Below are 13,953 nucleotides of genomic sequence, written 5' to 3'. Positions count from 1 at the left end.
GCTGCGAACTACGATCACACCAAAAAGTCCTGCAGGACCGAACGGCCAAAATAGCCACCTCTGCGGACCTGACTGTCCAGGCAGTAATGCTTGGTGAACGTATGTAAAGGCACCCATGTTGGAAATGGAATTCCACGTGCTAACACTGTGCTGTGGTGGCAGCAGTTGCTCTGGTTGAATGAGCGCGCAAACCCTCAGGGGGTTGCTTTTTCGCCAAAGCATAGCACATCCTGATGCAGAGGACTATCCGTCGCGAGATGGTCCTCTTCTGCACCGCCTTCTTTTTCTTCACACCAACATAACCCACAAAGAGTTGATTGTCCACCCGTAAATCTTTGGTACGATCTAGGTAGAATGCCAACGCTCTTTTTGGATCCAGACGTGGAGTCTCGCCTCATGAGATGTGGAGTTGTGTAAAATGTAGGCAAGGTGATAGATTGGCCTACGTGAAAAGTCGTTACCACTTTGGGAGGATAGGAAGCCCTAGTACGAAGCACCACTTTGTCAGGATGCACCGCTAGGAATGGTGGCTTTGAAGAAAGATCCTGAAGCTCACTCACTCACTCACTCAAACAGAGGTGCAAGCAATCAAGAAAGCTGTTTTGAGGGTAAAGAGCCTTAGAAGACAGTTGTGGAGCGGCTCAAAAGGAGCACACATGAGGTATGTGAGGACCAAGTTCAAATCCCACTGGGGCATGATGAACAGGGTGAGAGGAAACATATGAGTGAGGCCTTTAAGAAACCTCCGAACAATGGGAGATTTGAAAAGAGAAGGTTGGTGTGGAAGCCTTAAAAAGGCAAAGATGGCAGACAAATATCCCTTGAGGGTGCCCAGAGCAGAGCCCTGCTGGGCAAAAGATAGAATAAAGAGGAGAACCTCGGAAAGAGGTGCAGAGAGGGGATCAACAGATTTGTTGATACACCATGCCACAAATTTCTTCCGACTACAGGCGTATACTGTTTTGGTGGATGGACACCTGGCTGCCAAGGTGACATTACATTCTTCTGGTGGAAGGTCAAAAGCCGTCCACTGTCACTGCTCAACCTCCACGGAAGGCGGTGGAGGCTTGACAGGTTTGGTGGATAGCCATCCCCTGCTTCTGCGACAGAAGATCCTCCCAAAGGGGAGGTCTGATCGGAGGATCGATGGCCATGCTCAATAGCTTGGGATACCAGACTCTTTGTGCCAGTCCAGAGTCACCAAGATTACTTGGGCTCGGCCTTGCCTGATCTTCTTCAGAGCTCTGGGCAGAAGTGCTATTGGCGAGAAGGTGTGTAGGAGGCCTGAGTTCAACTTATGACAAAAAGCGTAGCCGAGCGAGGGCCGCCTTGGAAACTCTAATGCACAAAACAGCTGACATTGCGCGTTCTCTCTGGAGGCGAAGATATCTAACCACGGCTCTCCCCACTGCTTTCGTGATTGACTATGCATCAACGGCTGAGTTCGTCTGGTCCGAATGTTCGGAGAGCCTGCCAGATGTTGAGCCACCAGGGAAGTGCCTTGGAGTTCCAGCCATGTCAAGAGGCGAAGGGCCTCTTCACAAAGAGTCCACGACTCCACTCTGCCCTGCTTATTGCAGTACCACATGGCGGTGGTGTTGTCGGTAAACACCTGCACCACTTTCCCCCTTTGAGAGAGGGAAGGAATGCTCTAAATCCAAGTTGGATTGCCCGAAGCTCCAAAAGGTTAATGTGGAGCCCGGACTCCGCCTCTGCCATTTGGCCGCCCCAACCCAGGAGTGGGGCATCTGTCACTACTGTGAGATCTGGTTGCGGAAGGGAGAGGGATCTGCCTTTGACCTAATCTGGATTAGACAACCACCACTGCAGGTCTTTTGCAGTTCACTCCAAGATATGAACCATGTCGAAGAGATTCCCCTGATGCTGCGCCCACTGGAACTTAAGGTCCCACTGCAGAACCTGCATATGCCATCTGGCATGTTGGACCAGCAGGATGCAGGAGGCCATGAGGCCCAGCAGCCTCAGAGTCATTCTCACTGAATTTCAGGATAGAGGCTGAAACATCTGTATCATAGCCCGACTAGCTTTTCGGGAGAATAAGCCCAAAACTGCACTGTGTCCAGAACAGCTCTGATGAAAGGGAGCGTCTGAGAGGGAGTCAGGTGTGACTTTGGCACGTTTATAGTGAATCCCAGCAAATGCAGGAGGTTTTCCGTAGTCTGGAGGTGGGAGACTACTTTCTGGGGCATGTCCGCGTTCAACAGTCAGTCGTCGAGGTAGGTGAAGACTGGAACCCCTAACCTGCGCAGATGGGCTGCAACCACAGCTATCACTTTTGTGAACACCCGAGTGGCGCTGGTAAGGCCAAATGGGAGCACAGTGAACTGAAGTGCTCGTGACCTACCACGAAACTTAGGTAACGTCTGTGGGCCGGCAGAACAGGAATGTGGAGATATATCAAGCTGGTATTCTAAAGGGTCCAGCGACCCCTCTACACTATCCCCGTATCCATACCCATGGCAATAGGGGTCAGAATCAACCCTGGGCCCAGGAGAGCCCATGGATAACAGAATTGGCGTCGAGCGACGTCGTTCCGGATCGTCAGGGATAAGTATAGGGCCAACGTAAATTGTGGGCCCAAACAGAGCCGGGAGTGTCGACGTCAGACCCGACGTAGGGGAAGGTCACATTGGCACGACTGGCGTCGGGACGGATCCGGAAGAGGATCCTGAGGTGCCCTCCAGAGTCAGGCCACAGCCATCGACTTGGAACACAAGGGGGTGCTCACCGAATCCCCTTAGCCCGAAGGCGCAGAGGGTGGGTCGGACTGTCCAAATATGAGGCGCATGGCCTCATAAAATTCTTTAAGTTGGGTAGGGGTGGCACCGGCTCCCGGAAAGTCAGGGAGGTGCGGAGGGGACCCAGACGGAGGCTCCATAAATGGAGGCCTAGAGCATCAATGCTCTTCCCGCTTCATGCGAGTGATGGGGCGAAGCCGATGAATGTTTCGACTTCTTCTTCTTACCCGAATGTCCAGACGACTTGGACAAAGATGATTGGTGATGACTCCGCAACCGGTCTCCTGACCTTCCTCTCAAATGGGACCGGGAACGACGCAGAGTCGAGTGTCGGGCTGCCATGAGCTTTGGGGACCGCTCCCTCAAAGCTTCCGGGTTCGTGGCTCGACACTCGGAGCATGGCTTCGGGTCGTGGTCGCGCTGCAGACACCAGAGGCACATGAGGTGCGGATCCATCACCGACATCATGCGGTGACAGGAGTTGCAAGGCTTGAAACCGGTCTTATGGGACATCTTGAAAACCAAACCTCGTCAATAACGAATTCTACAAAAATGTCATAGTTAGTAAAAAAAGAAAATGACTGGGGTAGCTCTTCTCCGGATCTGCGTGCACACTGGCGTGGAAAGAAAACAAAAGACGTCAGCAGGCTGGGGTGGTGCCTATATACGACTGCAACATTATCACGGTGACCACAACACCAATGACGCCCGCGGGGTCGACTAACGCCACCTAACGGGTCGCAGGTGTACTGCTCGAAGAAAAATCTCCGGATACAGTCTGACACCTTGGGGAAACTCTAAGGTAAGGAATCTGCAACTAGAAGTCTCTTTCAGATAACTGCTTTCACTGGCTTGTGTAGTAACAAAATAGTTGAAATTGTTGAGGAAACTGTCTGACAGGGGTTTAAAGGCCCAAAGAACAGGTTGTGGCCTTAAGGTGTTTCAGGGCATATTCAGCCTGCTCACCAAACAGGACAGTTCAATCAAAAGGCATATGAACATGTGCATTTACAGCTATTTGAGGAGACTTTTTAGAACTAGTCAGCTAGATATAGAAAGATATTGTACATCTGTGATCTGAGATATATGTTACTAACATCAACTATTCAGTAAGGGCTCTTAGCAATGAGTGAGCCCAGGCAAAAGTACTCTCCAATCAGAAATGCTGTATATTTTCTATACAATAAAAAAAAGTCTGAGTACTCACCAGCTAGAGGAGAAGGAAAAGTATGCCTAACATATTTTCATAAATTTGACATCTTGTATTAAGCACTCACTGAATACAGTGATGGATTTATTAATACATGAACCCAGAGGGCACCTTAGAGGTGACCTGTGTAAAACCTACCAACTCCTAGTGTGGCCACCTTAAGACAGTTCTGCCCCCCTGAGGTGAGAGCGAATACTCTCGAAGGCTCAGAACAAAGGCCTGCTCTGGGCAGAGGTGTGACCACTCCCAGGCAGGACAGACGTTACAGGGAGGGGAGCTTCAAAGGCCTTGCCGCCTTTCAAATGCCTCCTAGGCCTCTCCAAATGGTGGAGGAGGCATACCCCCAGTTCCTGACCCCACGTTTGGCAGGAGTGGCGGGAAAATTAGGAGGAGTTCCCAATTCATGCCAGTCCCACCCCTAGGGTGAATGAGCTGAAGTGAACACTACTTTTTAAATTCCTCCATTTTGCATGGAAGGAATTAGGCCAACAGAGATAGGGCTATGCCACATCCCGAAGGAAGTGGCCATAGGAAGGGTGTAGTCAACCTTAAAGGTGAGTAGCCCATTAGCTACCACCTGGCACTCCCTGTAACACCCCTAAATTCAGTATTTAGGTGGCACCCCATAACCCTTGAATCAGATTCCTGTTGACTTAAGAAGGCCAGACAAAAGAGATGTCGCCCAACAGAGAAGACTAAAGACACCAACTGACGTGGCCCCAGCCCTACCAGCCAGCCTTCAAAGAAACCTGCACCAAGAAGATGACTGTCCTGCAGTCCAGTGACCTCCAAAGCCTTGGGAGGACTACCTGCCTTTGATGAGACCAAGAACTCCAGTGGACAGCAGACCTGTCCAGAAGAAACCATCTCCAAAGAAGACGAAGTCTGCCTGAGGAACTGCAAAACCACTGAATGGAACCACCTCTACACCAGACGCCCTCCCCCGATTCCAAGTGGCCTACGAGTACAATGAAGGTTTCCCAGCGCTTCTGACCAAGAGTGCACTGTGAGTTGACCTCTGCCGGACTCCCCAGCGATGCCTGAAGCCTAACTCAGAGGACTCTCTCTGGCTGCGACCTGCCTTGGAAGCTGTTTCCAATGACAAAAGACACCCCTCCACCAGGAGCCCCTTGGCCTTCGGGATCTGAACCGTCAGTGTCCCTAAGACCCCTGGCATCTTAACTTACCTGGGCAGCTGTGGGTTGACCTCTCCTGGCCTCCTAGTCAGAGCTGAGGGTGTCAGTTTGGTGCTACCTTGTGGCCCCCCTTGTACTTACCTCAACTCCAGGAGATCCACCCTTGCTCACCTGTAGGAAGCACTTCAGCGCATACCCCGTCCCCATTGGATAGCACTTGGAACCCAATGCTGTGTTGGCTCTCTGCACCTGGCCGCCCCTGAGCTGCTGAGTGTGTACGTTTTGTGCTGCCTTATGACCCCCCTGATGCTCACCTCAACCCCTGGAGACCAACATCTGACACCGCTTGTACTTACCTGAGAGCAGAGTTTCATCACCCCAACAGTCTCTACTGATTAACATTGGGCACCGTCTTCAACTTTGAACTCTGCACCCAGCTGCCCCGTGCCGCTGAGGGTGTACTCTTGGTATCAACCTTGCACAGTGCTAGTCTAAAACCCTGAAGACTGGAATCGTACGTCGTGTACTTACCTGTGAAACTGAATTCTTGCTTTTTTCCAATTGGATAACATTATAGACTCTGAAAAGTGCACTGTTGGTTTCTGAAACAGAAAATTATTTTTAATATAAAAACCTTTTACCTTATAACGAAGTTCAATGGTTCAAAGCATATTCAAAAGCACCTGTCATTTTTCTAAATTGGTCTTGGATTTAATCTTTGAGTGTGTGTACCATTTATTGCCTCTGTGAGTACAACAAATGCTAAGCACAACTCCTTGACAAGCCTAACTGGTCGCCCACAATACCACAAAGAGAGCACTAGACCTATTTATTTCTGCCACTGCACGCCTTTGGGGATCCATTGGACTCTCTGCACAGTGCACTTCATTTTAGTGCACTATATAGAGAGCCAGCTTCCTACAGCTTGCAGCTGACTAACCCTCCTGGCAGATGTAATAGCCACGAGGAAGACTGTTTTAATGGTGAATAGTCAAAGAAGACAGCTTTTCAACGGCTCAGGAGGTGGGCACATCAGAAACAGAGTAAAATTAAGGTCCCATTTGGGCATAATGAAAGGTGCTGGTGGAAACGTGTTTTAAACCTTTCAGGAAACTAGTCACAATGGTTGATTTTAACAAGGAGGGTTGATGCAGCAACCTCAAGAAAGCCAAAATGGCCTAAAGGCACCCTGTGACTGTGCCCAAAGCAAGGCCTTGGCGAGATACCATCAGCACAAGCAAAATATTAGACATGGGTGCAGACAGGTGTCAACTTAATTTGGAACACACCAAGCCACAAATCTGCCCAATTAGCAGGCATATACCGCCTTTCATTGAGGGACGCCTGGCTATTAAGATGACATTACACACTTCGGGAGGGAGGTCGAACACTCTCAACTGCCTCCACTCAATTTCCACACACGTAGATTGAGAGTAAGCAGGGTGCAGCAGGCCATGAAGCCCAGTAGCCTCAGAACTAGACTCAGCAAAATCCAGGATAGAGGCTGAAACATTAGTATCATAAGCTGAATACCCTAAACTTGCTGCTCTGGAGGATAAGTCCGAAATTGCATTGTATCTGGAATGGCTCGGCTGAAAGGGAGCATCTTAGAGGGAGTGAGATGTAACTTTGGTTCGCTGATAGAGAACCCCACCGAATGCCTGAGGCCCACCTTAGTCTCAAGGTGGGAGATGACTGCCTAGGAAGAGCCCACCTTTGACAGCCAGTAGCCAAGGCAGGGGAAAAATAGAATCCCGAGCCTCCGCAGATAGGCTGCGATCACTGCCATCACCTTTGTGAACACTTGAGGGACGCTGTTAAGGCCGATAAGGTGCACAGCAAATTGGAAATACACCTAACCTATCATGAACTGTAGGTAACATCTCTGGGCTGGCATGATAGGAATATGGAAGTACATATTCTACAAGTCTAGCGATACCCTCCGGGATCCAGTGCAAACAGAACCTGACCCAGAGTGAGCATTAGAACTTTTCTTTTTTCAGGAAGTAGCTGAGATGGCAGCAGATCTAGAATAGGGCAGAGGCCTCCATCCTTTTTCGTCGCCAGAAAGTAGGAGGAGCAGCAACCATGAGCTACGTGTGCTGGAGGCACCATTTTGATGGCTCCTTAGGCCAGAAGAGCCTGCACTTATTGTCGCAAGAGTGAAAGGATGTCCTCCACCAGCTGATTGGAGGACAGTGGCAAAGGTGGAGGGGTTTGTTGGAAAAGAAGGGCTGGATAATATGATGCTCTGCTTGTCAGACAATATCGTCTGACAAGCAGAGCAGCCAGGTGTTACATCTAAGCACCACTGTAGTAGAAATAGCTCTGCCCAGTGAGTCAGTGGTATCCAGCCTGAGGCGAATGATGAGCTGCATCTTCACCATCTGCAATAGCTTGGGAGAGTAAAGTCCAGGCCTCCTCCGAAATCATCGGCAGCACTTGCACAACTGCAATTGGCCAAATAAGCAGGCGGTGTTAAGAGACCGCAGTGCAAGACTAGTGGAAGACAAAATTATCTTTTTAAATGTATCCAGAGTCTGGGGTTTTCTACCTGGTGGTGTGGTAGGAAATGTGCGAGGGTTGAGTTTGGAGGTAGGGGGTAAGGAAGGCTGGATCCCAAGGAGCGCAGCGATGGAAGCCAGCGATGGTCCTGTGCACAGGAGTAACATTTATTAAAGGGGAACACGGGTTCAGAGGAGGACAGTCCAGGTTGAAGTACCTCTGTCAAAACATTGGTTTTGACATTCACAGTGGACAGTGTCAGGTTCAAGACCTCAGCCCATCTTCCGGACCACCATCGCAAAGGAGGCCCCTTCCTCTGCAGCCACTTTGGTAGTAGAGAGATCAGATCAGTTCAATTTCACTGGCATCACCCAGTTCCTCATATCAGTTATCTTGGGCCATTGACTCTTCCAAGGGGTTGGGCTAACTGTAGTGCTCTTCTGATCCCCTCCATTCGTGCTTCTCCCAGGGCCTTTCACGAAAATAAGGCTCTGTCTATAATTCACACCATGTCAGTCCGGTTGCCCCCAGTGACGCCGATAAGCGTCAGAGGCGCGGTAAAGTGAGTCACTGAAACAGACTCTGCAGGACATTGCAAAGTAACATCCGGATCTACTAACAGATCCTAATTGCCAGACTGGTACCAAGGGCAAACCTGTTGGTGGAAAATCAGTCAGCGTTGCTTCCAAACCCATAAGGCCCGAAGGCATTCCAGGGTGTCCTGGCTGCCCAAAAATCAGGTACATAATGTTTATGGGTAGGGGTTGCTCCGGGAAACTCGGGGAAATACAGAGAAGACCCAAGCTCAGGCTCAACTCGGAAGATGAGGGAGCGGGGCCTAGATTTGTGGCGCTGTTTCCTGGCCTTTTATGATGACTTGGACCAGTGGGGAGGTGTCAAAGAATGTTGTGACTTCTTGTGTGATTTACCTGAGGAGGTCCCGGATCACAACAATGACTGAAGCAAGCGACTCAGAGAGATCCCAGGACTTTCCTCGTGACTGGGATCCTGAGTGAATGGGAGTTGCTTGTTGAGCAGCCGGACGGTTCATGGCTCGCTCACGGACGGCCTTCGGATGCATAAGTTCTGCGATTCGAGCAGGCCTTGAAGTTGCGGACCAGCTCCATCCACCAAAGGTACACCAAGTGGGGCCTACCACAGACACCTGCCTGTGACAGGCACAACAAGGTTTAAAAACTTTTTTTTTTTTTTTTTACGGGGACATAGTCCAAAAAGATGTGAAAAACTCACATCGGTGAGAAAGGTTGCCAAAAATTTGCGTAAATCCAGTCCAAAAATGACTGAAGGGAGTTCAATAACAATCTTGGCTGATGGCATGGAAAAGAAGGAACTGAGGAAAGTATATTAGCCCCAATATAGGTATCATTCATGTCACATCTGGCATGGATGAAGGCACACAGAGTTGAACAGCGCCACCTACATGTGCGCAAGTGAACTGCTCATAAAAAGTTTTGGATCCAGCCTGACACCTTGGGAATAGTCTAAAGTAACGAATCTGTGGATAGAGGTCTCAATCACACACAGGATTTCCAAAAACTGGCACTATTTTGGGAGAGAACATGCACAAAAAGAAACACAATTCACATGTTACAACTATTCTTGTACAGATGATCAAGCTTAAAATAAGGACATTGTGAACAATGGTGCCCTGTTTCAAAAAGACAACACATTATACACTATGGGGGTCATTCTGACCCTGGCGGTCCAAGACCGCCAGGGCCACGAATGACGGAAGCACCGCCAACAGGCTGGCGGTGCTTCCAAGCCCATTCTGACCGCGGCGGTAAAGCCGCGGTCAGAAAACCGGGGCCGGCGGTTTCCCGCCGTTTTTGCCCCGGCTGGGCGAATCCGCCAGGGCAGCGCTGCCCTGGGGATTCTGACCCCCTTACCGCCAGCCTGCTTCTGGCGGTTTTCACCGCCAGGAAGAGGCTGGCGGTAAGGGGTGTCCTGGGGCCCCCTAACAGGGCCCCATGAAGCTTTTCACTGTCTGCCTAGCAGACAGTGAAAAGCGCGACGGGTGCAACTGCACCCGTCGCACCGCCGCAACACCGACCGGCTCCATTCGGAGCCGGCTCCTGTGTTGCGGCCCCCATTCCCGCTGGGCCGGCCGGCGCTAACTTGGTTAGCGCCCGCCGGCCCAGCGGGAATGTCGGAATGAGGGAAGCGGTATTTTGGCCGCATGGCGGCCAAATGCCGGTTCCCGCCTGGTGGGCGGCTACAGCCGCCCGCCAGGTTTGGAATGAGGGCCTATGTGTGGTAAAGAATATATCTTTATAATAAATATCTGGATTGTAATTATTGGAGATGGAAACATTAATGTTCAATTCCCACTTGTGTTACCAATGAAACATCACAAACTACTTTAGAAAGATACTCACCTGAATAGTTTGTAAAGGCTTTGAGATCTTCTAGACTTATGGGTACTTGTGCACCTGAAATTGACACCTAAATTAAAAGGGACACAAGTGTGATCATTTGGAACAAGAAAATATATTTTCAAACGATTTAATGAAATTATATGAGTACTATTAATCAAACATGTAAATGTACCTGTATTTCTTGCTGATCAAACATTCGAAGCCACTCAAGATTAACCACATTGGCAAGACCCTGTCTGAATGCAAGACAGTGTGGTCTTATCTGTTTGTTAAGCCTGTAGTCAGCTACAAGATGTATGTAGGCTATTCTATTGCCACTGGTGACAGGAATATCTTTTCCTCCGGTTTTCAATTCAACCACCTGCAAAACACAACAGAAAAAAATAAAACATTTAAAAAAAATTGAGAGAAACCACAATTTTTTCAATATGACCAAGGGCTATTGCAATGAAACCTAGCGGTAAATAAAATGTTAAGGAGATTGGGTATTTTGAGGAAAAAAAGAAAAAAAATCACAATTGATCTGAAAGTTCACAAAGGAATACAAAATCTAAATGTACTGTGAGAGTTTTAATGCTATAAAAAGTAACATCTTACAACCAATGCTATATATGTGTCTCTAAAACCATGCTTCCGTCCAAAAAAAAAGAAAAAAAAAAAAAAAGTGAGGTAAAGGTTACTTACCTGTAACAATTACTTACCTTTGCTAACACTCTTAGTAGATACTCTAACAACAGATTTCTCACCTTTAAATCCTTTAAAGCATCCACATGCACCACTTTTTATCAAGAATATTTCAACAGAATTGTTCCCACACGCTGGTAGGAGTGTGGATCTGGGTTGACTTTGTTTTGCCCAGTAAAGGATGATGGAGCTGCATATAAGTGCCACACCTGTGTGTTAATATCATTTTCGTTCTTGACTTGTCTGCTTGTCTTGACCCCTGTTCTTGGTCCTTTAGTCCAGGGCAGTCCTCTGAGGCTTCAGAGGTCGCTGGTCCCTGTCGGATGTGTCACTGGAGCAGGTTTTCAAAGTTGGAGACAGGCCGGTAGGGCTGGGGCCAAATCAGTTGTTGTCTTCCTCCTCCTCCTCCTCTGCAGGTTTGTAGGTCAGCAGTCCTTCTTTCTTCAGGTTGCAGGAATCTGATTTCTTGGGATCTGGGGAGCCCCTAAATACTGAATTTCGGGGTGTGTTTAGGTCTGGGAGGGCAGTAGCCAATGGCTACTGTCCTTGAGGGTGGCTACACCCTCTTTGTGCCTCCTCCCTGTGGGGAGGGGGGCACATCCCTAATCCTATTGGAGGAATCCTCCAAACTCAAGACTGGGGATTTCTCAAGGCAGGGGTCACCTCAGCTCAGGACACCTTAGGGGCTGTCCTGACTGGTGGGTGACTCCTACTTGTTTTTCTCATTATCTCCTCCAGCCTTGCCGCCAAATGTGGGGGCAGTGACCGGAGGGGCGGGCATCTCCACTAGCTGGGATGCCCTGGGGTGCTGTAACAAAAGGGGTGAGCCTTTGAGGCTCACCGCCAGGTGTTACAGTTCCTGCAGGGGGAGGTGAGAAGCACCTCCACCCAGCACAGGCTTTGTTCCTGGCCACGGAGTGACAAAGGCACTCTCTCCCCATGTGGCCAGCAACATGTCTGGTGTGTGGCAGGCTGGCAGGAACTGGTCAGCCTACACTAGAAGTCAGGTATGTATTCAGGGGGCATCTCTAAGATGCCCTCTGGGTGTATTTTACAATAAATTATACACTGGCATCAGTGTGCATTTATTGTGCTGAGAAGTTTGATACCAAACTTCCCAGTTTTCAGTGTAGCCATTATGGAACTGTGGAGTTCGTGTCTGACAAACTCCCAGACCATATACTCTTATGGCTACCCTGCACTTACAATGTCTAAGGTTTTGTTTAGACACTGTAGGGGCATAGTGCTCATGCACATATGCCCTCACCTGTGGTATAGTGCACCCTGCCTTTGGGCTGTAAGGCATGCTAGAGGGGTGACTTACCTATGCCACAGGCAGTGTGGGGTTGGCATGGCACTCTGAGGGGAGTGTCATGTCGATTTAGTCATTTTCTCCCCACCAGCACACACAAGCTGTGAAGCAGCGTGCGTGTGCTGAGTGAGGGTCCCTACAGTGGCATAAGACATGCTGCAGCCCTTAGAGACCTTCCCTGGCATCAGGGCCCTTGGTACCAGGGGTACCAGTTACAAGGGACTTACCTGAGTGCCAGGGTTGTGCCAATTGTGGAGACAAAGGTACAGTTTAGGGAAAGAACTCTGGTGCTGGGGCCTGGTTAGCAGGGTCCCAGCACACTTTCAAATCATAACTTAGCATCAGCAAAGGCAAAACGTTAGGGGGTAACCATGCCAAGGAGGCATTTCCTTACATTGGCCTGTTAGTTTTCAGTTTAGGCCAAACGTATGAGAACCTTGCACTCAATATGAGTTGTGTGGATATAATCACATAGTTGTGCATATTTAATCCACTCAAACTGCAGCTCATGTTGGGATCTGGTAGGAAGGTGGCTCTTAGTATATAAAGCTCTCACTAATGAATTCAACAGCAACTTAAAGAGAGGTGAGAATTAGAAATGGGGTGGGAACTAGGTGAAAGAGAATGGAGTTCCATGACGGTCGCCGCCCTTCAAGACTACCGATTTCACTGGATGCTTTCCAGCCTCAAATATTTGGGCATCTATATCAATAAGCGTTTGGATCGCATGACAATGGACAATCTAGAATCTCTTCTAGAATGGACCTGCGCGGACTTTGCCAAGTGGACACATCTTAATTTCTCTGTCTAGGGACGGCTAAAGGCTGTCAAAATGGTATCCCATCACAGATTCACATATGTCTTAGGCATGCTCCAGTTTTCGATCCCGATCTTGCAGCTTCGATATACTGACAGGGCCATCAAGAGCTTCATCTGGGGCTCAGCCAGACTGCGTCTGGCAATGTTCTAACTGATCACTCCTAGGAAGTGTGGTGGCTTAGGTCTTCCCTCGATTGAGCACTACTCCTTAGCACTCCACCTCAACCATTTCATCTTTATGCAACAAGGGTTAATAGGCTCCCACTTCCCCTTTGGGTCCTGATAGGGAGGAACATACCACATAGCTCACTTGGCTTTCACCTGCTTTAAGCGTACAGTGTGCTTCTGGCATGCTCCGCCAACCCCATGATCTGGACTATGGCTCAGGCCTGGAAAAACATACTCACGCCCTATACCGCACTTCTCCCCTCTCCCCCTCTCCCCCAGTGAGGAATTTTGACTCCTATTGCATCAGCAATGGAGATATCACCAACTCTACAATTACCTCTTTAGCAGTTTGGGTGTGTCACCATGGGCCTTAGCACCCTCTGGCAGTGTTACCCATCTCCGCCTTTGGGGCCGATGCAGGGGAGTGATGTAGGGTCTGTATAATTTTATGATATGGAATAAGAACTCCAATCACAGCACCAGCAAGCAGTATAGCAGGTGACACTGCACACAGATAACGATGATGAGGCCTGGACTGAAGTACTCAAAAACCTGGATTGCGTTGTGAGGGAGTAAAGGATGAAATTCTGTCTTTTTAAAATAATGCAGGATTGGTATTGGACGCCCTCCAAATTAGAACATGCAGGCTTGCTACACCACTCATGATGATACCCTCAACCTCTCGGGCTATGACACGATGTCTATCTTGTATGACTGCTCAGACCTCTGAGATCTAGGGACACCAGCAATGAATACACTTCATAGAAACCTGCGCCTCCCTTCCCCACTGCCCCGTCGAGTGGTACTCTCACATAACACAACAGACATTTCCCAGATGACGCACTGGAGCTCTTCCCACATGCCTAGACATGCGAAGTGGATAACCAAAATGTTCAACACTGTTCCTCACGAGAGCTCATTTACACACTGGCTGAAAAACTGGATACTTATCTGCCGGCAT

General features: G+C 49.1%; 1 protein-coding gene across 3 annotated transcripts in view; it reads right to left on the bottom strand.

Annotated features, from left to right (window-relative positions):
- The window catches only part of UBE3C (ubiquitin protein ligase E3C), an 885,810-nt gene that overhangs the window by 69,286 nt on the left and 802,571 nt on the right, over positions 1–13,953 (bottom strand). For all 3 annotated transcript variants that reach the window (XM_069211153.1, XM_069211154.1, XM_069211155.1), the window contains exons 22-23: positions 10,182–10,370; positions 10,010–10,076 (exon numbers count right to left, since the gene is read on the bottom strand). In XM_069211153.1, coding sequence (XP_069067254.1) covers positions 10,010–10,076; positions 10,182–10,370 — 256 coding nt within the window. The remainder of the gene's footprint in view (positions 1–10,009; positions 10,077–10,181; positions 10,371–13,953) is intronic.

The sequence above is a fragment of the Pleurodeles waltl genome, chromosome 10 (genome assembly GCF_031143425.1).
Source record: "Pleurodeles waltl isolate 20211129_DDA chromosome 10, aPleWal1.hap1.20221129, whole genome shotgun sequence".
NCBI lineage: Eukaryota > Metazoa > Chordata > Amphibia > Caudata > Salamandridae > Pleurodeles > Pleurodeles waltl.
The sequence above is the reverse complement of the archived record's forward strand: the minus strand, read 5'-3'. Positions and strand labels throughout refer to the sequence as shown.